Genomic DNA, 23,607 nt, shown 5'->3' on the forward strand with positions numbered 1-23,607 from the left:
CCCTGTGAAAAGAGAACCCTCGATTTGCATATGTGGACAGAGAGCTAGAAAACTAGGGGTTTATTCTGAGATCTATGGAGAGCTAAACTGAAGTTCTGGATTTCAGATTTTTGTTTTGGATTTGAGATACTGCTTTTGCTACATTTAAAAATCTCAGGACTCATGAAGAGAATGAGTTAAAAGCCAGCATCATCAAATTTGTGAGGCCCTACGAAATTCAAAGGGACCCTGTCTCTAAATAAAAATATTAAAAAAGGGGTGGGAATGTGAATCAGTGGATGAACACCTCTGGGTTGAATTTCTGGTACCAAAAAAAAAAAAAAAACCAAAAACACACACACACACACAAATAATAAGAAGAAATAAATAAACAAACAAACAAACCCTCATGAGTAAGAAGCCCTAAAATTAACAGCTTCTCTCATGCATGAATACAATAAATGGATTTGGAGTTCTCTCTTGATAATTATCTCAGTCTTCACCATGCAATCTGGAGACATGCTGGACTCATGGCACATGAAATCCCAAAAAGGGCTTTAGAAAGAAGCTGAAAACACCATACAATTATGGAACAAAAGGCCCAGGTTTTCAACTGCTGATCTCAGCCTCACTAGACTAGTCAGAGGGAGGTGAAGGCTAAGCTACCACAGAGAGACCCTCTTGCCACAGACTCTGGAGAGAACCAGGAGGAGTCCCTAGCCATGACTGCCAGTTTCCACCATTGCCACTCCTGTCAGCTTTAAGCCACCTTCCTAAACAGTCTCAATATAACAAGGCACACTTACCATTTCCTGGCTCTCAAGGTTCTTAGCGTTCTCCCTGTGGTTTGTTTTCAGATTCTGCACAGCACAGACACCTGGGCTCCGGATCCAGAACAGAAGCCTACAAAAAGATTGAAAAAATGGCGGGTTCCAGACACCAAGGGAACAGAAGATTGTGGAAGTCCTCCCCCTCATCACTGGCTGCCTGAGGATTGGACAGTTCTCAACTAAGTGTCTGATTGGTCAAGGCTTCAGGCACTGCCTCCAACCTGAGCCAAGTGGGCACAGAATCAAAGTCTAAATGACAGGCTGCTCCATTGTCATTGTTATCTGACTACAGATCAGGGCTGAGAATATAGCTTAGTCAGTAGAGTGCTTGTTTTGCTGATATAAGGCCATGGATTTAATCCCCTGCACTACCCGCACACACTCCCCCCACCAAAAAAAAAAGATTAAGTAAAGGACTTTGGGGACTAGGGTTATGGATCAGTGGTAGAGAACTTTCCTAGTATGCATGAGGTACTGGGTTGAACAGGAAGCACCGCATTAAAAAGCCACCCAAGAGGGGGATATGGCTCAAGCAGTAGCACACTCGCTGGCATGTGGGCGGCCCAGGTTCGATCCTCAGCACCACATACAAACAAAGAAGTTGTGTCCGCCATAAACTAAAAATAAATATTAAAAAAAAGCCAACGAACAAACTACTAATGATACTGTGTCCATCTACAACAAAAAGTATTCAAGAAAAAAAAAGACTGTATTGGACTTGTACACCCTCACTGCAGAACTCATACACACTTTTTATAAATAATATATACATATATGTCTTCAGACAATGTATAAATTTCTCCTGGGATGTCTTTTCAAGTAACTTATATTACAGGTATGCTTCACAACCTGAAATCCTCTTCACTTCACTTCTTCTTCTTCTTCTTCTTCTTCTTCTTCTTCTTCTTCTTATTATTATTATTATTATTATTATTATTAGCCTGTTAATTGCATTAAATGCCTCTGTATGGGGTTCTTTTAAGGCAAAGTTTTCTTCCAATAATAGGACCTAGCCCAGAGAGAAATGTATTGACACTTATAACTGTTTAAAAAGTTAAAGCAATTTGTGAATAAATATGTATATATTTTTTATGAAAATGATATCACAATTACTTTAATATATATTTTTTAAAATTTTTCTATTCTTTGTCTCATAAAACAACAGTTTGAACTTTAAGCTCTTTAGCAATGTTCTTATATCCCTTCCCCCAAAAAAATGACTCACAAATATAATTCAAATTATTGAGACTCATAAATTTTTGATCTTTTATTTTAACTAGTGAAGTCTAAAGATTTTCTTTTTATTTTCACCTTTAAATGAAGCACACTTTTATAGCTTTCTTGTTGTTTAATTGACCTTTAATATTATGCAATTTTTACCCCCATTCTGATCACTTTGGACTATTGATATTTTCATGGAGGGGATCTCAAAGTGGTCATGCACAAGGTAGGAAATGGATATAGTATGATAAGATTGGTGATTGCTGAGTATGTAGATTTTGCTATACAAAATAAGTATTGGTGGATGATATGGGGGTAGGGAAAAAAGAGCAATGAAAAAAAGAAGAAAAACTTGAACAGTAGAGGGGTTCACATGCCACAAGTCTACAATGATAGCGTGAATATAGAGGGTAGTGTTCTTGGAAGCAGCAATACAATTTGAGGGAAAGAAAAAGGTAATTTTTTGCACAGTTCCCAAGTGAGAGAGACAGGTGAATGGGTTCTGTGTTCAACTCTTCCCACCTAGGAGTGGAATTTATAGTTCATAGGGTATGTCTAAGTAAGTAGCAAAACATCATTTCTATGTACCTTTACACTTTTTCATGGCTACAAGCTGACTTTGACAATTCCAGTCACATTACATCTTTGCACTTATTAGCTATTAATTAATTAATTCATTCATTACATTATTTATTTGTTTTTTATTAATTCACCTTTTCTTTAGTTGTCATTGTTTTTACATTACTGGTGATGTAAAAAGCTAAAATCTAAAAGCTGTGTCAAAACTCCTCTTTTTTTCTTATATACACTTTAATAAAGGATTTCTCTCTCACTTTTATATTTTGGAGAGTAGACTAACTTCCCAAGCAGTAGTTAATAACCTAGATGAGTTTTCCAACTAGCTTACTATTATTTTTAAATTATTTACATCCTTGACACTAACAGTGTCACTGATTACTTTTTTAAACTTTTGCAAGATATCTCCCTCTCTCTCTCTCTCTCTCTCTCTCTCTCTCTCTCTCTCATATGACAAATTGAAATCAGATATGCTTTTTTACTAAGAAACACTCTCAGCCTTTAATAAAATATTCTACAAAGAAAAAGGGTTTCGCTGATTTTCTTAGAGCCTCACTAAGTTCCTGAGGCTGGCTGACTTTAATCTAATGTTATAGAAATATGCATTATATATATATATATATAATGCATATTTCTCATATATATATATATATATATATATATATATATATATATATGAGAGAGAGAAAGAGAAAGAGAGAGAGAGGGAGAGGGTAGTGTTCATTTGACTCTTTCTCTTTGGGACTGTGCCACAGTTACCTTCTTTTTTCACTTCTACCTTATTTCTGCCTCCAAAGAAGATACCCTTTTCCCTCATACTATCATTGATCCACCATTAGACTTTTTAAATATGAACTCTTGAGCTGGTCATTCATTCCCTCTTTTCTTCACAGCACTTTTTTCTCTACCTGTACCTATTCCACCATTACTTATTCATGAATACTCACTACTACATACTCAGTATCCACCAATGTCACATCCTGATCCATCCCTGTTCTGCTTTTTCCATGGATCATTTTGAGATCCCCTCCACACAGATTTCAATAGTTCAGAGGAAGGTCAGGTAATGGTGTTATATATGAAGGTTTTTAAATGTCATTTACATAACAATAAGCCTATTAAAATTGGGATGTATTTTGTCTTAGGTTAAAAAAGAAAATTTACAGATTGCACTGTTATACTCAATTGTTTAAAATTTATTAATCTCAATAATTTGGAAGAAGTAATTATATAAAAAGGAGAATAAAGAAAAGAACATAATACATAAAATTGACAATTGATGGAGTAGAAATTGCTGTTATTTCATCATGAAAACTGTATATGTATATGAAATACTCCTCACCAAGCAGCTTAGACCTGTAGAAATTATTGTATGTGTGTACAATGACAGTGTACAAGTATGTGATAGCATAAGACTAGAGCTATACTTCTCAATACAGTAGAAATCTGTGGCCTAGGAGGAAAGACGAGGTGATTCAGAAAAATAAAAATAATAAAGTTTGAGAAAAAAATGGTTTCTGGAGCCCAGAAAGATTTTTGGTTTAATTAGAGTACAAAATACCACATAAGTATTATACTGAAGTTACATCTGTTAAATACATTACATGTATAATGGATTTCAAGGAAAATATGTGGAACTTATCACAAACTAAATCAAAATTTACAAAAGCACATAAAATAGCATGTGTGTAAATAAAACTAATCATTATAAAGACAACTATTTTAACTCAATTTAATATATAATATTTTCCTATCAAAATTTTAGCATGTTTTTCTTTGAATACAAGAAAAAAGCTGGACCTGTTGGTGCACAATTGTAATCCCAGTACCTTGAGAGGTGTATTGTGAGCTCAAAGCCAGCATCAGCAAAAGTGAGGCCCTAAGTAACTCAGTGAGATACCGTGTCTAAATGTCATACAAAATATGTTTGGGGATGTGGCTGAATTTTCCTGAGTTTAATTCCAAGTACCAAATAAAAGAAAAAAAAAAGAAAGGACCAAAAAACTTATCTTAGAAATAAAATATATGTAAAATACCCCAAAACTTTAATAAAAAAAACAAATAATATAGTTATTGTTATGAGACACATTTAATGTATATTATAAAACTATATTGTAATAATACAGACAAATATATTATAATATAAATCAAATCTGAAATTATATGTAGATCAATAGTATTGTTAAGAGCAATAGAAAGGCATATGTAAAACCGACCATATGAAAAATAACATTAGAAGTGAATGAATGAATCTATCCAACCTAAAGTTAGAATTGGGACATAGAGGCAAAGTTCACTGTTAGAGTGTGTGTGCAGAATGTACAAAATAGTCAGTTCCAAACTTAGAAACACTATAAAAAGCAAATATTAAGAGGGAATAATGTTGAAAATAAAGCAGAATATTAAATGAGACACTCTCCCTCCATCTATAGATAAATTTAAGGAAAAAACTACTGTATCTCTGGCAAAATCATGAATGAGTAGAGAGATTTAGATACACTGGATATTACTCCAGTCTTAAGAAATGTACCATATTTGGGACAAAATTCCCAATTACCATCATCACCTCTAGTGAACAGAAATGTGAGAGAGGGGTTGAGGATGTAGCTCAGTTTTTAGAGTGCTTTTCTTGTATGCACAAGGTCCTGGGTTCAATCTCTAGCACCACAAAAAAAAATTTTAAAAAAAGAAAATATGAAAGAAATGATACAAAAAATGGTGATATCTGAAAGCCATAAAATTTTTTACAAGTGCTTCATCAGATGTGACCAAGACACAAAAATACCCAAATATCAAAGCTGTCAATTTATCTCAAAAAAATCTGCCAGCATATTTTCCCAATTGCTGTTGCTGACAGATGAATTTCACTCTAGCTTTTATTATAGGAGAAATAGGGAGGAATCCAGTAAACTACTCTTAGCTTGAGAGAGATTTTAGCGTTCCTGAATCCTGCCCCAACCCTGATACACTAGTAATAAGGTCAGAAGTACCAATTCCTCTTAGAAAAATTTTTTGGTTTTTTTTGTGGGTGTGTGAATGTGTGTATTGAATGTTTCACATTTAACATATTTTGTTTATGTTACTATGTCCCTGATACATTAGTAATAATGCCAGAACTACCAATTGCTCCTAGAAAGATTTTTGTGTGTGTGTGTGTGGATGTGTGTGTCGATGCGTGTACTGAATATCTCAACTTTAACATATTTTATTTACTTTACTATGTCCTGAAGTTTCAAACTCTAGAACAAAAGGTGATTGAGTTTATGTCAATCTCTGTAGATTTTAAACAAATGAATTTACATTCTTTTCCCAGCATTTTTATGAACTATGATACAAAACAGTTGTTCAGAAAGGAGCTTAAAAAACAATGATCCCTGGGCTGGGGATGTGGCTTAAGCAGTAGCGTGCTCGCCTGGCAGGCGTGCGGCCAGGGTTCGATCCTCAGCACCACATACAAACAACAATGTTGTGTCCACCGAGAAATGGAAAATAAATATTAAAAAATTCTCTCTCTCTCTCTCTCTCTCTCTCTCTCTCTCTCTTTCTCTCTCTCTCTCTTTCTTAAAAAAAAAAAATGATCCCTGTTTATTCCAACAAATCTGTACAGAATAGTCCTACATTGGCTACTCCATATAAACTTTCCTCAGGGATAAAATGCATAAGTCAAAGAGATTTTCTGTAGCCTGGGCAGTGTTGTTGAAAAGGTCATTATAATAATCTAAAAGAGCTAGGTGTGGTGGCCAATATACTAGAGGCTGGAGAGGCAAGTCAGGAGGATTGTGATTTGAAAGACAGCCTTAACAACATAGAAAGGCTATAAGCAACTTATTGAGAGATTAGTGATATATCACCTGTCTCAAAAAAAAAAGGACTGGAGACATAACTCAGTGGTAAGCATCCATGGAGTTCAATTCGTAGCACCAAACCACACCAAACTAAACAAATATCTGAAAGATAGTAGGGACTTCAGAGTATAGGTGTATATGCATAGATAAAAATTTTGGTTACAATATAAAGTTAATATAGATACTTTTGAAAAAAATTTTATGGTTCTTTTTTTTAAAGAGAAAGCAAGAGAGAGGGGTGGAGAGAGAGAGAGAGAGAGAGAGAGAGAGAGAGAGAATTTTAATATTTATTTATTCATTTTAGTTTTTGGCAGACACAACATCTTTATTTGTACATGGTGCTGAGGATAAAACCCAGTGCCACACAAATACCAGGCACACTACCACTTGAGCCACATTCCCAGCCCCTATCATGGTTCTTAAGAGCTCAAAATAAAAATGCCATATAATCCACTAATAATAATTTTTTGAAGCAGGGTATCATTGTGAATGTCTGTACTCTCAGTGGCTTGGGAGGATGAAACAGGAGGAACTTAAAAACAGCCTCAAAAACTTGGCAATGGCTTAAATGACTCAATGATATCCTGTCTTATTAAAAATAGGGATGTAACACGGTGGTAAAGTTCCTAAATAAGTACAAATAAATAACAATAACAATTCTTGGTTTAAAAAATGCCCTATAACCCAGTAATTATAATTCTGGATAAATATCTAAAGAAATTGGAAAACTTTTGTTAAAGATATTACTTCACTTCCATTTTTGTTGTAGGTTTATTCACAGTATCTAATAAAAGGAATCAAATGAAGTGCCTTTTAGATGCAAGGTATTGATGAAAAGGTTTCTTCCAGCTGCAGATAATCCATCTGCTTGCCTTAAAGGCTGCATACTTATAATTCAAACTGCTCCCTAAAAGGCAAGACTCAGATATGGATTCTTCTGAGTACTCCAAGAAATTTTGGTACCTCTGGACAAATTCTGTAAGACTTTTTCAAAACTAAGGAATAGGTAAATTTTGGAGTTTGAAATGTGGACAACATACAGTAAATTCCTCAAGGGGGAATCTCAATTCAGACACTGTGATAAGGTGTCTGGTCTGGGGAAGAAAGAGGAAGTAAAATCAGAGTTTGAGATAAAACTAGACTTTACTTCAGTGATTTATAGGTTATTGATTTAATCTAAACAAATATTGGAAAAGGGTTAAAGCTACTAATTAAAATTTATGTAAAACAGGTATTTAAAAAGTACCAGGAAAGAGCTGAAGGTGTGGCTCAGTTGTACAGTGTTTGCCTAGCATATATGAGGCAATGAGCTTAATTCTCAGTGCCCCATGTAAATAAATTAAATATAAATAAATATTTTAAAAAATACCAGGTAAGGATTTAAGGTCGTTGCTCAGTAGTAGAATTCTTGGCTAGTATGCATGAGGCAGTCTGTTTGATACTGGACCCACATTAATAACAACAACAACAATAATAATAATAATAATAATAAAGATATTTTGTTCATCCACAACTAAGAAAAAATATTTTAAAAAAGTACAACAGTGCTATGGCCTGTAACCTTCTAATTATCTGTGTTCTAATTAAGCCCTTGCAATTGAACTTTCTTGTTATTTAAATTAAAGTCCAGTTCCACATTTATTTCCTGCCACACCAGGACAAAACAGTTTGCTTGAGTATTAGGAATGCTTCTAAATGTCACTTTAATAAAGTTGTTTTACATATTTAAAAACTCAGTTAAAAGCAAACTTGGTGGCAGAGGCCATAACCCCTGTGGCACAGAAGAATTATACATGGGTATCATGAGTTCAAAGCTACCATCCGAAAAAGCAAGGCACTAAGCAACTAAGTGAGACCCTCTCTCTAAATAAATACAAAAAAGGACTGGGGATGTATCTCAGTGCCCCTGAGTTAAATACCTGGTACAAAAAAAGACGAAAAAAGAAAAAATTCAATTGGGGACAAATATATTAAAGAAACAAACAAACAAACAAAAAAACCACCTAAATTTTGGACAAATTAACTACACTATAGGCTGGGGATGTGGCTCAAGCGGTAGCGTGCTTTCCTGGCATGCGTGCTGCCCGGGTTCGATCCTCAGCACCACATACAAACAAAGATGTTGTGTCTGTCGAGAACTGAAAAATAAATATTAAAAAAAAAACTACACTATTGTGAGGATGGCTTTAGGCCTTGCCTAAAAAAACTCCATACTAAAAACTTCAGTTTGAAGCATTCAGCCTCACCAGGCATGCCTAAAGAAGCCCTGCAGTATTGCCCTCAGACATAAACAAATCACTTCCCCTCACCTTGATAAACAGAGTGAGGCCTCTGGCAGGTTGTCCTCACCTAATAAGAGGAAAGGGTGAGAAGACCAAGGTGCAGACCACCAGACCAGATGTTTCTGGCCCTAGAGTAAATGATGTCATCGAAAAATCTGGTGGTAACTAACAAGGATTGAAAAAAGGGTAAAAAAGCTGCAAAATTCAGTATAAATAGTAGAGCAAATGAACAGATGTTCAGCCAGCTCAATAAAAAATGCACTTGAGCTGGGGAGGCTGATGAGGACTTGGAATGACATCTCATCACTTCTCATCATTTGTATTATCCTCACCACTCTTAAACTCTACAGCCACAACTTTGTGAGAGGGGGAAAGGTAAAAGATTATGTGATGTTCTTCTCATGTGATGAAAACTTAATTTCAGTGGGGAGAAACCCAATGGGGAAAATAAAACCAAGAGGCAAGATCTCCCACACACCCAAAATATATACTTTCATGACTAAAAATTTTATCAAAATGACTTTAAAATGTCATTTAACTTTTGTGCTCTCTGGTCTTATGAGAAAGAAAATTTTATTTTAAACTTCTAAGCAATGTCCTAAGGCATTAATATTTTCCCAGAGGGAAAAACAATATAATGTATTAGTATAATTTAAAAATTTCTAGTATTCATAATAAAAATTAAGAAGGACAGCTTAAATCAATTTAATAACTTAAACTACTATATCTAAAATATTATTATTTTTGAAAATATAAACTGACAAATAAATAAATGTATTTTTCAAGCTTCATTCTAAAATTCACTCTTGACCTCTCAGGGATATCTATGTTCACCACAGCTACATTCCATGTTTGAGATCTATAAATTCCCTGACCTCAGCAAGATAAAAAAAAATGGACAACTCAGTTCTGTGTCATAGGTTATGGAATAAACATACCAAACAACATTCTCTCAGGGCCAAAGAACAGGAGAGACTCTGAACTTTGAGAGATAAGCCATCTACAACTCAGAAGTGTACAAAAGTGGAAACTGTTTCTCACAGGATTCTGGGCACAGATCCATTTTCATTTTAGATATCATACCTTAACCAAAAGAGATTGGTATCACTGGAGAGAAGATTCTAGGTCATCAGATCATCAGTAACCCAGTAACTAGAGTCTAAACATTTTTAAAAAATTATTTTGCAGTTTTGTCTTTAGCCTAATGCAGGGTTGTGATTTCATTTTTCTTCTTTAGTATGGGCTACTCTGAGAATATCATCAAACATCAAAGGCATAGAAGTCTACACATATTTCCATATAATTCAATAAAGCCTGTCAAGAGATTAAAGTTCAAATTTAAGTTAATAAAAATTTAACCAGTACCTATAAGGCACAATATATTTTTCACATAACTTCTGTTCCACATGTGATTGAATCCTGGTATTCAGCCCATGTTTAGTGAATTAGATATCTATCACTGAATAAGAAGAAACCATACAAAATTATTGTCTCAAGTGTGGGCTTATCATCAATTAAGCCTGGTTTCATATGGGATCTATTTACTGCATTAGGTGATAGTTGGTAAGGTTACTAAACTTCAGAGGGAGATATGGTTGCCAAAAAAGCACCCTCTTTCTCAGTATCAAATAAATTAACATAGGCTCATTCTCATGGAGGTGACAGTGTTATGAAAGTAAAAACAAAGTATTCAAAGTGTTTCCTTACTAATACACTTTCATAGTCACAGATTTACATAAGTCACTCATAAAAAAATAACAGCTTAGATCTAAAATTTGGGAAATATACTCTGCACTTTGGCTACAAGAAGAGTAAAAACACATTGTCAATTTTATGTGTACAGATAGGGCTAAAGAATTGTTCATATGTTGACACTCGGTATCATTCTGCTTTTTGTAATGGATGAGGTTTACATAGCTGTTCAGTGTGAAAGAATATTTGAAAGGTCTCCTGAATATTAAGCAACTTTACTGGAATTCAGGATCAATTCTCTGTGACCCCAAAGCCACAACTCACATCCTCTAGACTACATGAATTATAAATCTTTCATTATTGTTTTAGAAGTTAGATAGTGGCACAAAAAAGCAGAATTTTTTTTGTACCAAGGACTGGACTCAGAACACTTTATCACAAATCACCTCTCCAGCCCACTTGTTTTTAAAGACAAGCCAAGTTCTCACTAAGATGCTTAAGGCCCCACTGAGTTGCTGAGTCTAGCCTTGAACTTAAAATCCTTCTTCTCATCCTCTTTAGTCACTGAAATTATAGACATGCATTACAATATTGTCTCTTGTTTCCTGGTTTATGAATAGGCAAAATTGAAATGATAAGCAGAGAAGCAGCTGTTAAAATCACCCCTTTATTGATTGTGGCTTCATTCCTAAGGTTTAAATATTGAAACCCATATTTGAATGTATACTGAAGGTAACATTATCTATTATAGTCAACAGTCTGTTGATCTCCATTTTATCCAGACAATTTTTAACTGCTTAAACTTTGATTTAATTTGAAAATGTTACCCAATATGTTTGAACTTCTGGTTTTTCTTCTGGTATTATTAGAATACTAGGTTCAAACCATAAAGTCTATGGAAAATTATGGTGTGGTTATAGCTAAAGAGAAGACTATATGATAAATAAAATTTTAAACTCACGAGGATGATTTATTTTTTTATTTTTATGTAACCTTGGTGAATAAGATACAGAGTACACAACCAAACCTTAAATCTTACAAAGCAGGCTCTAACTCTAGTTAATAAAGAAAAATATCAAATACAAAAAGTTGTGTTGCAAAATCACATAGCAGTTGGTTTGTTATCAGCAGCACAGGAATGGGTTTCTGCCATATGATAATATCAATATGACTTCAATACATATGATATCTTTAGATGCAGTCACACAGCAGTTGACCAATGATAAGTTGTAAGAATGATGAGCTTGTTTAGATACCATCTGGAGATGGCTTTTAGTGATCCTAGACAGAGGGATTGTGTTCTAGTCATATCACAATACAGCATATTTTTTGAGGCCTGAGGATGCAGAGTTCTTACCTCCTTGGTGACAGTTAATTGCAGAAGACTTCAGGTGTGTAGATTTTTTGATTATGAAACCTATAAGAGTGGATCATTGGAAAGGCCAAACATGGCTATAGCTACTCTGTTGTTGATGCTTCCAAAAGGTTACTGTTATTATTATGATGATGATTATTATTAGTATTATTATCATTTATTTAAGTAATGGATACCTTGATTAAGTGTATACATTCATTGTCATAAACATTTTCTTCTGAGTATGTGTTCACTATGTAAAATATTGATCATGCACCTTTGTTTTCTGGCCTATGTATGAAAGGGCCTATGGAATGATGCAGGATTCAGAGCGCTGAATGCTCTGGGCTATTTAAGCACCTTAAGAATGGAGAGGTTAGCATTTCTCCTTACAGTAAAAGTTGTAAAATGCTCAATGCCATGAGGCATTTAAGGACAAAAAAATACCAAGTATGTTAGTACCTGACCAGGCTTCCAGAGGGCTGTATTTTTAGCAAGTAACCAAGGTCTTAAAAATCATATTCAATCTATGTACTCAAGATCAAAAACATTTATTTGTGAACATGCTCTTATCTCAGTAAAATGTTGTTGATATGCCTTCTTTGTCTGACCTGCATTAAAAAAAGTTCTATTTAATAATTTGGGGGGCTGAGGGATAGAAGCTAGAGTTTGGTTATGGGCTATTGCTGCCTTCAAAAGTAGCATGCCTACCATCCCAAAAGTTCCTCACATCTTCATTCAACTGCTTGAGCCCCAAACCTTGCTTTTTTGATATAAGCCCCTGCACAACAGCCACAGATGTGAAGTCATTTTTAATTTGAGACTATCACAAATCCTCTGCTTTATTCAAGGGGTATTGTGTTGTTTTGTAGACATACTCCCAGATAAAATTTATATAGTGGATATTCAGTATATTATTTATTTTGATTACACATATGGCCTTAATGTTATCTCACCCTCACTTTTTTAATGTAGTGTTTCATATTCTAAATTTACAAAACTTTTTTGATACAGATACAGTCCTTTTGTTGCAGTTTCCATAGCATCCTGCATTTTCATCATGACTGAAATGAAATATGCCTGTTTTCAAATTTCTCCTGATAACAAATTTAAAAAATATTGCTTGTTCTTGATTTTTCAATTCAATTTTCAGCAATTTCCCAAGTTTATTTTAATTCCTTGCTATAAGCTTTAGACATTTTTCTTAAACCTATTGTCCTCATTGAATAAAAAGTTCATCAGATGTACAAATTTTGTTTTTCTGTTTTTTATTCTTTCTTTTCTTTTTTTAAGGGGAGAGGAATGAATACTTAACCCAGGGTAATTCTACTAAACCCCTATATCATCAGGCTTTTTAAATTGTATTTTATTTTATTTTTAGTTTTCACACAAAGTCTTGCTTAGTTTCTTAGGGCCCTCTCATATTATTTAGGCTGAATTTGAAATTGTGATTCTTCTGCTTAAGTCTCCCAAATTATTAAGATTGCTGACATGAGCCACATATGTGTGTAACCCCCCTTTCCTTTTTGAATAAATGTCACTACTTAAAAATAATGATGAATCATGGCTTCTAAAGGAGGTAAGTTCTGCCTTTGTGTCAGGCATATTTGATCTTGGTATGTACTTAAAAATTGTGGGCACACAACACAGCATCTTTGTAAGATCTTGTTTCAAAATAAAGAAAAAGAAAAGAAAAAAAATTGAGAATATAGCTCAGGATTATTAATTCTCTCAGTTTAACCACCAGCACTACACTCATATAAACACACTCACACACACACACACACACACACACACACACACACACACACACACACACTGTACTTGTGGGATTTTGAAAATATTTTTTGACACTGAACAGCTGTATAAACCTCATCTATTACAAAAGGCAGAATTAGTGACTAATATCAATAGTCCTTTAGCCTTATCTGTGTACAGAAATTTGGTAATGTGATTTTACTCCTACTCTAGCCAAATGCAGAATGCATTCTACAAACTTTGGGTCAGGGCTCTTCTTTTTTATGGCTTCTATAAAGTTGTGGCTATGAAAGAGTACTAGTCAGTTATCGAGTCAGGAAATATTTTTTAATGTTTTTGCTTTTTCTTTTAGAACACTGTCTCCTCAATGAGAACAAGCTCACCTTAATTTATTAAATTCTGAGATATCATGTGAAGAAGATTCAGGGTGCTTTTTTTTGGCAGCCAGATCACCCTCTGAAGTTCAGTAATCTTAACAGCTAAACATATGCAGCAAAAATATTGCAGATGAATGCAGTTCAATACAAATGTGAACTAGAAAGTTTTAGAGTGACTTCTTATACATTTATAGACAACAATATACCCGCTGGAGGAAAAAATTATATGTGGTACCGTGAATATCTGGAAAACAGCAGATATCTTATATAAAGTAGTTTAATTTCTTTTATTTAAGTTCATATCCCCAGCCCTGATCCTTAGTCTTTTAACAATGAAAATGGACCAGCTTGCATTTTGGACTTGATTCTGGGCCCACTTGGCTTAGGTTGGAGGCAGTGCCTGAATAATTGTCCAATAGTCTCTTAGGTGCCATTCTTTTAATCATTCTGTAGGCTTTCTGTCATGGATCAGGAGCCCAAATTTCTGTGATAAGAAGAAGCTGAAAACAAATCACAGGGAGAACTCTGAAAACCCTGAAAGCAAGAAAATGATAACTGTGCCTTGTTATCTTGAGACTGGATAAGTAGGTTGTTTGAAGCTGGCAAGAGTGGCAATGGCGGAAAATGAAAATTGTGGCTAGAGACTTGTTGTGGGGGGGCAACAACTGTGATATATGCAGTACAGGAGAGAAATAAAGAATTTCTATGCACTTCTGCCCCTTTCAATGCTTTATTCATTCAATTACTCAACATAATTTCACTCTATAGTTTCTTAATCAAGAAAAAACAACAAAACAACAATTCTTAATGCTAGGTACTGCAATAAACATAATCCATTTAGAGCTAACAATTATAAATTAATTCTAAGCACTGCAAAGCACACGTGATAATGACAGGCTAATTACGGACATTCTCTCTGCATGCTAAGTTCAAAAGTCTTCAGCATTAGGCTTTATGTCCAGCATATGCACACTCACTCAGACCAGGGTGATCAGGACAAAAACCAAGGCGGAGCTTTCTTGGTGTGGATCAGATGACTGGTTGAGGAGAGGATGATAGGGAGAAGTTGCAGCTCTCACCAGGGTTCAAACAAGGGCATAGAGTTGAAGAGTGGTGAGTATTATGCAGAGGATCAGGAAATGAAGACAACTAATGGGATGTCAGGTCCTCACCAGGCTCTCCATCTCAAGTGCATCCTTGTTTTGGCTGGCTGGATCCCTGTTCATTAGCTCTATTATTTACATAAAATTTTGGGCTTTTTGACTCCCCTTGCAATCTTCTTCAGTTACCACCAGATTTCTCATTATTATTTACCCTGGGGTCAGAAACATCCTGTCTGGTGGTCTTCACCCTAATATTTTTTCCTTTCTCTCTTATCAGGCTAGGAGAGCCTGCCAGGTTTTTCATTCTATTTATCAGGTTGAGGGGAAATAACTTATTTGAGGCTATACTGGAGTGCTCTGTGGGTGTGTGCCTGATGAGACTGCAGGTTTGAAACTAGAATTTTTAAAATAGAGTTGTGTAGGCTCAGGCCTAAGACCATCTTCACAGGACTCCTCAGAGGGTCTCTGTGGCAGATTGTAAGGGTCCAGCGAAAAGTCGGAGGAAGAGACCACCAAGAGACTGACTCATGCAATTGCAGAAGTGGATTTATTGAGGATCCAATTCAGCACGCTGAGGCTCCAGGCTTACTCAAGAAGAGAGAGCAGCCCAGAGCCCTGGGGAGGGGTTGAGCAGTGCTTAAGTACACATTTTGGGGAGGGCGAAGGCTTTGCACACATCAGGACAAATCATCATGAGGTGCCGGAAAATTGAACAACAACTCTCATACATGATTAGCACATTCATTGGTGGGAACAGGTCAGGCGGGGGTGATTGGTCACTCCTAAGCAGGGTACACATTCAAACTGATTGGTTTGGGCAGGCCCTGTATGCCTACCTGACAAGCTGAACAGGTCCCTAGGCTAAATGGCCAGAAGGGCATTGTCTTAACTGCCTCAGGAATTTCAGGTTCTGGGTGTAGCAGAGGAACTTAATACCTGGTCCTTCACTTTTTAACTCAGGCCTTGCAGCTTAGAAACTTTACCCTTTCAAGATCAACCTCCATCCCCTACCCTTACTAGTCTAGTGAAGCTTAGATCAGCAGTTAAACACCTGGGCATTTTGTTCCAGAATTGTATGGTGTTTTCAGATTGTCTCTAAAGGCCTTTGTGAGCATCCATGTGCCATGAGTCCAGCATGTTCCCACATTGTGTGGTGAAGACTGGAATAATTATCTGAAGAGAACCCCAACTTCATTTGTTGTTTTCATGCACAAGAGAGATTGTACTTTTAGAGCTTGTTATGGAGTTTTTTTTGTTTGTTTGTTTGTTTTTGTGTGTTTTGTTTTCTTTTTTGTACCAGGAATTCAACCCAGTGGTGTTCAGCCACTGAATCACATCCCCAGCCCTTTTAAAATATTTTTATATGGAGACAGGGTCCCTTTGAGTTTCTTAGGGCCTCATTAAATTGCTGATGCTGGATTTTAACTCAATGCTTCTCATGACTCCTGAGCTTTTTAAATGTAGGGGAAACAGTATCACAAATTCAGAACAACAATATAAATTCCAGAACTTAAGCTTAACTCTTCCTAGGTCTGAGAATAAACCTCTAGTTTTCTAGCTCTCTGTTCACATATTCAAATCCAGGGTTCTTTTTTTCATAGGGAATTAGTATAAAATGGAAGGGATAGTAAAATTACAGTGTAATCAGGATAATGAACCTCATTCTAACACAGCTGGAGGCTAACTGGAAGATATGTTAATGAGGACCATTAAGGCCTATTTCAAATGTAAAAAAAACTTAATGCCCACTTTTGGGAATACCTTCAACAAAGTCCTTTGTCCCATGGTGAAGTTGGAAAAGATGAAAATGAACCCATATGGTAGTCAGGATGCCTTTTCTAAAACCTATTTTAAATATTTTTTTCCATGTTTGCTGAAAAACATCTGTAAAATTTTAAGATGGCACACAAAAATGAGTTTATCTGGTATCATTCCCCATCCCACATGGTGGGAGTTCTATTTCGACTTGCTTAAATAAATAGATTTTATTCTTCAAAGTTTGTGAGACAAGCACCCAGATGCAATTGGCAAAGTGAGAAATTTTGTTTCATCTCAAAACTCCACTTTCAATATTATCACTGACTATTTTCCCATATTTCATTTCATTTTTCTTCAAGAACTAGAGAGCATTTTTTAAAGATTTGAAAAAATTTACAAGTATTGTTTCAAAATGTGAACAGAAGGAGATTAACAGATAAAAAAAAAAAAGAAAAACTAAAAGGTTCTAGATTCCTGGATAGGAGTCTATATAATTAAGTAAAAAGGTTTAAGTAAATGATATAAAAAAGGTCTGTGTAAGTTTTTGAGCAAGTAATCTTAAATAAATTAAATAGCTGGTTAAACAAGTGCTGTTGTTCTAGAGAATTGTGCTATGTTATTTCTTTAAAAGCTAAACTTGGTTAATATAAGAACATCAATGTAATTAGTGCCATTTTTGTGTTCACATATTCCAGGTATACAAGTCTATAAGGTAGGAGCTTTAAAAAGAACATTATATCAAGCTGGTATACTAACAGTGTATGGTAATTTAGGCTTAAAAGAAAAACATGTTAAAAATATATTTATATCATTTGTGTTCTATAACTGTACTTATTATCAATAAGTTATGTAAAGTTCCATGTTACTTTTCACACTGAGATACAATTTAGATGTACTTTTAAGTTAATGAGAGCCTAATCTATGTAAAGGTTTTATTGCAAAACACAAAAGTACTTTGCTACTTCTCTACAAAAAGTCAAAAGCTTTCAGCTTTTCTTTAATTCATGTTTTAGATGTGATGTTATGTTGTGTTAGCTATTATTCATGTAAATTCGAACAACAATTTATGTAAACTTTGTAAAATGATGTCTAAAAAGCAAAGATCAGCTTCAAAATTTAAGACTTATAATGAACCCCGCCTTACTTGAGATAAGGCTCTATGTGCTCTATGTCCCATCTCATGTGAAAGTGACTATGAAAGAAGTAGGCCAGATTTCAGTGCATTTAAAGTTGTGTCCAAAAGTTGGTTTTTGTCACGATTGCCAGGACCTCAAACAGGGAATTATAATGTATAACTCTGCCAGAATTCAAGGTAGCTATTACATAAACTAAATATGTTTTTATCCTAATTAGTTTTGTTTTGTAGTTTGCTTTTAGATGGTCTAAAGATTGCCTGTTAATGTTTTAAAGAGGTACTAACAACCTGGGTTAACTTAAGACAAGAAGTTATCACCTACAGGATAGAGAGATAGACATTAAAGCCCAGTGCTCTTAATATAAGGCTGTCGACTTATTTGCTGATGTTTAAGATTAAGTTTTAAAATTAAAAATTTGGCTCTTGCCCTCTGAGTCAGTCTGAATCAGGGATAGGGGACTTCTCCAAAGGGTTTTGCAACTCTAGGCCACATAACCTCCTGATCAGGGAGATTAATGAGACCAGGGGAGGACAGAAAGCCAATCAGTGCATTTGCTGTGAAGAGGAGGGTCATCAGATAAGGGAGACATCCCTGATGCTTCCGAAGGAAGCCATGTGGTCAAGCAAGGCCTGGACCCATCCTAGCGCAGATGGCACTAGCAGAACTGAGAAGCTGCTGTGAAGTTCCCGAGGACTCCCAGGAGACTCAGCTGACTGTTATAGAAATAGAAGTCAGTTTGACTTGCTTCATCTTAAACACTTAGCAAAGACAGTCAAAACCAAAGCACAGTGGTTCCTGGACATCTTAAATAATTATAATAGTTAAATGTAACCTCCAACCATAAGTAGACTGGAGGCTACAAAAGAGATTCTTAGACAGAAATGCCTGATAACTGTCAAAGGGACTGCTAGAGTAGTTTTAGTCTAAGGCCTTTATTTCTAACCAACGCAGGTAGGCTTAATGTTTGCTAGTATGGTTATCCAGCCTTAAGTAACAGAATTAGATTTCTCTATTAGACACAGGTCATACTAGTAAAAAGATTTTGCAAGATCAGATGATATTAAATTATTAAACTATATCTTAAGGGAAAGATAACTGTAACCCTAAAAGTTAAATGTTGTGTTTACATCCCTGACATTTCTGGCAATGTGACAAATATCCTTAAAGATTTACATGCTCAGATAAAAGTCATGTCCTCAGCAACTTTATCATGGAAACAATATCTTAGCTTCTGGTTCTTGGTACTTCCTGGTGGAAAACATTGTTAGTCTTTGTCTTTGCCATCATACTCATTGGCATATTCCTGTGCTATGACATTTATTACTGCATCAATATGGTTCTAGTACTAATAAATTCTTGTTTCTCTTATAGACCACCCATCACTCAAATGGCCCTCCAGCCTATCATGGACCACTCGATAGACCCGATTTTTAAAAGGGGGGACTCCAAACTGCTTGCCCCAACATCGCCCCTTTTGTCAGCCTGAAGAAGTCAGAAAGATCTTCGCCAACTTTCCTTACAGCAGTAAGGAGTTCCCAAATTAGAGGGGGGAATGAAGCCAGATTTAAAGTTAGGCAGTCAGTGTAGTTAGGTAAATCGGGTCTAATACCGAGTGAAATCTAAAATGGAGGCCAGGCTGGAAATGACTCAGGAAAAACACAGGACAATGGATATAAGATTCTATCCATGATCAAGAAAAAGGGGGGAATGAAAGACCCCAGCCCAACAACGTCAGGTCTAGTTGCAAAACCACCGAGGCATGTCACAAACCTATGCAGGCACCAGAGGTGTTTTTCAGATAATCAGTTAGGTGTAAACCAGGTCCCAAGGCATGCCTGAATAAGCAGGAACAAGAGGACCAGAGTGCAAACATGTAGCTTTTATGTGGTTTTTCCAGTAACATAAAGTGAAAAACAACTTTGCCCTTTAGGTAGCCTATATGCTGTGTTTAAAATTAACTAATAAGAAACCTATTGCTTACCGTGCACAAAAACTGCCCCTTTACCCTATAAATATCTCTGTATCCCCAAGCCCGGTGTGCCAGTTCACCAAAGCTCCGGCTGAGGTTCTGCTGGGCACCCGCAGGTGCCTGTGTCTCAATAAACTCCTCTTGCTTTTGCAGCCAGTGTTTCATGTGATTCTCCTTGGACAGAGAAACGGGGGTCTTTCAAAGTCATGGACGCTCTACCACTGAGCCACATCCCTACCCTTATTTTTTTATTTTTACTTAGAGAAAGGTTTTCACTGAGTTGCTTAGCTTCTCGTCATTGCTGAGACTGACTTCAAATTCAGGATCCTCCTATCTCAGCCTCTGAAGCAGCTGAGATTATAGGCATGCACCACCATGCATGGCCAACTTCCATCTCAAAAACTAAAGTACACAGCAAATTAGGTCACAGGATGTCAACAAATAGTTACACTATGAAAAAAACTATTTTTTAGTTGTTGATGGACCTTTATTTTATTTACTTATATGTAGTGCTGAGAATTAAGCCAAGTGCCAGACAAGTTAGCTACTGTTAGACCAGGATGCAAGAAAAGACCACCGACTCCAATTAAAATCAAATTAAAGTAAGCTTATTATTTCAACCATCTGGGCTGCCTTTCCCTTCCAAAATGGCGGGAACAAGACAGCACCCCAGCTTTCCTGAAGCCCAGCTTTATAGCCCAGAAAGTTACACAAAGTGGGATTACAGATAAAAGAACTCTGACAAGCATCACACTAATGGTAGTTTACATTTGTTTGCTGGCCCCAACATCAGAATTTATGAGGACCATTAGAGCCTCAGAGAGGGTCGTTGTCTGGCCAGAGAAGGCCAATATTTATGAGATGTCACTAAGTTTCAGAGAGGGCTGCTATCTGGTCAGAGAGCCAGGCATGGGTGAGTTTGAGGCACGGGCAGGCATTTCAAGCAGGTTCAGAATTTGCAGTAATTTATAGTAAAGCCGAAATTAACTTTTCATGGTTTTGTGGCGAGATGCCAAATTTTAAGAAAAGATCAATTTGGGCCTCTCACTACCACTGAGCTCCAGTCCCAGCCCTCTGGTACATATTTTTTTTAATGGTGGATACTAGAGATTGAATTTAGGAACACTGGACTACTGAGACTCAGTCTCAGGGTTATTTTTTACTTCATTTAGAGATGAGGTTTCACTGAGTCATTTAGCACCTCACTTTTGCTAAGGCTATTTTGAAATTTGTTCCTTTTGCCTCAGCCTCTCCAGCAACTGGGATTACAGGCCTGCACCAACACACCCAGCCTTTGGTATATTTTCAATACCTATTATAAATAGATTTTAACCTGTAGCCTTAAGTCTTTTCTAATATATGTTTGGATTGAATCCATAACCCAGAAATCAGTGAAACAGAAAATCTAGTTTTATCTCCAAAACTGTTTCATCTATTAGAGTGTCTGAGTTAAGATTAACCATTGAAGAATTTACTGTATATTGTGGTTTTATCATGACCTCCCATATGTACCTCGTTCTGAATTTTAGAACAGTCTGAAAAAAAGGTGCCCACAGATACCAAATAACTTGGAGTACTTAAAAACACCAGTATCTGAGTGTTGCCTTCTAGGGACCAGTTTTAATTTTAAGTGTGTAGTTTCTAAAGGCATTAGTTGAATAATCTGTAGAAGGAAGGCATATTGTGATAATACCTTTTATCCAAAAGGCACTTAATTTGTTTCCTTTTATTAGATACTGTGAATGAAGATACAATAAAAATAGAAGTGCAGCAATATCTTCAGCAAAAAGATTTCAATTGCTTTATATATATATATATATATATACCCATATTTTTTAATTTATTTTGAATTTAAATTACATGCAAATTCAATCTATCTCTTTCTCACTTTTATTTTATTTATTTACTTCTTTGTGGTACTGAGGATTGAACCCAGGGATTAACCCATGGACATTTAACCAATGTGTTACATACCCAGTCTCCACCACTTTTGTTTATTTATTTATTATTGAGACAGGGTTTACTGATATGCTTAGGACCTTGCCAAGTTTTTGAGTCTGGTCTCTAACTTGAGATCCTCCTGTCTCATTTTTCTAAGCTACAGAGAGTACAGGCATGTACAACTTTGTGGTAGTACCCCAAATTATTACTAGTGGATTATGTAGCATTTTTATTTTGGGCTTTTAAAGAACCTGAACACTTTTATCAAAAATATATTTATTAAATTTATGCTGTTGCCAACATTTTTTACATGTTTTTGTACCCTGAATCCTTATGTTTATTTTTTTTTTAATTTTGGTTTGGTGCTGAGAATTGAACTCAGGGCTGCTTCCCACTGAGCCACATCTACTGTCCTTTTTATGTAATATTTTGAGACAGGCTCTCACTAAGTTTCTTGGAGCCTTGTTAAGTGAATGAGGCTGTCTTCAAACTACCAATTCCCCTGCCTCATTTTCCTGAACTTCTAGGATTTCAGGCATGTGTCACCACACATGACAATTTTAGATTATTATAATAGCCATTCCAACAGCACTGTACAGGCTGCAGGAAATTCATTGATTTATGAATTAAATCCCTGAGGCAATTTTCTGTGAAGTAGCCAGTGTAAGAGTGTTGTCAAAAAATTCCTTGGGAATAAGCACAGATTTTTTTTTCTAACTTCTTTTGAAAATGACTGTAGGAAACCATAGTCATAAAAGTCCTAGAAAAAAGAATGCAAATTTATTTGTTTGCAGTTTACAGATATTTGCACATGCCCAGTTGCCTTTGCATCTAAAACTTTAAACTTCAGAACATAATAACTCAAACAAAATTTGTTAAAGTTGAAACAGTGCACAAACAAATTTCTTTTAGGAGCAATTGGTAGTTGTGGAGTTATTACTGTGGTCATCAGAGTTGGGCCAGGGCTCTGGAAGGTCTAAAATCTCACTCAGGGTATTGATGATTTACTTTATTCTACACTATTACACCCACAATACAATACTGCTAGCAATAGTAGTTGAGAAAATATGCTGATAATGTCTTGAACTAAACTGGCACCTTTGATATTTGCTTACTTCTCTGCACTGATCCCAGTGTAATTAACATAGAACCAGAATGTGAATAGGATATTTTCTGGGCTTATTGTTTTGGGGTCAGCTGCTCCATTAGGGTGGGGGGGTCTGAAATCAGGCTGGTGCAAGTATTTTTGTATATGTTCATTTGCTCTGGCTGAGGTCTATCATTTTAAATTACAAAAGATTTAGAGTAATTTGCTTGGACTTATTTTTCATACACTTCACAGTTTACATCAAGAATAAATGCTGCAGTCTGGATGGGCACAAATAACCGAGCCACCACAAAGCTTTGTAAGTTCAAACAGCAACTACTTTATTTCAACTTTCACCGGCACTGCACACACACTTTTTCACCAGTGCCACCCAGGCGGCCCTTCCAGCAACCTGCCACACCAGAAATCCCTCCTCTGGCACTTCCCCAACCAATGGAAACTTTCTGGGAAGCCCCACAAGAACTCCAAAGTAGCGGGTGCCCGAGGCAGCAAGAGCCACCCCATTGCCCGACAGTAAAGTCAAATATACAATACAATCAATCCAGCATCACAGCAATTATATATAGCTTAACTCAAATCATCATCTCAATGGTTCAGTGGCATCACATTTCAAACGTTCTCTCTTGCAAATGCCAGGTGTGTTCTGACTGGCTGTGGCTCTCAACAAAGAAACAACAG

The 23,607-nt window shown here is 35.9% G+C and overlaps 1 protein-coding gene across 1 annotated transcript in view; it reads right to left on the reverse strand.

The window, feature by feature from the left end:
• Window positions 1–785: 785 nt before the first annotated feature.
• LOC144373351 (DNA-binding protein SATB2-like) overlaps window positions 786–23,607 on the reverse strand; it is a 96,772-nt gene continuing 73,950 nt past the window's right edge. The window contains exon 6 of the mRNA XM_078036456.1: window positions 786–882. Coding sequence (XP_077892582.1) covers window positions 808–882 — 75 coding nt within the window. The 3' untranslated portion in view covers window positions 786–807. The remainder of the gene's footprint in view (window positions 883–23,607) is intronic.

The sequence above is a fragment of the Ictidomys tridecemlineatus genome, unplaced genomic scaffold (assembly GCF_052094955.1).
Source record: "Ictidomys tridecemlineatus isolate mIctTri1 unplaced genomic scaffold, mIctTri1.hap1 Scaffold_36, whole genome shotgun sequence".
In the NCBI taxonomy this organism is placed as follows: Eukaryota; Metazoa; Chordata; class Mammalia; order Rodentia; family Sciuridae; genus Ictidomys; species Ictidomys tridecemlineatus.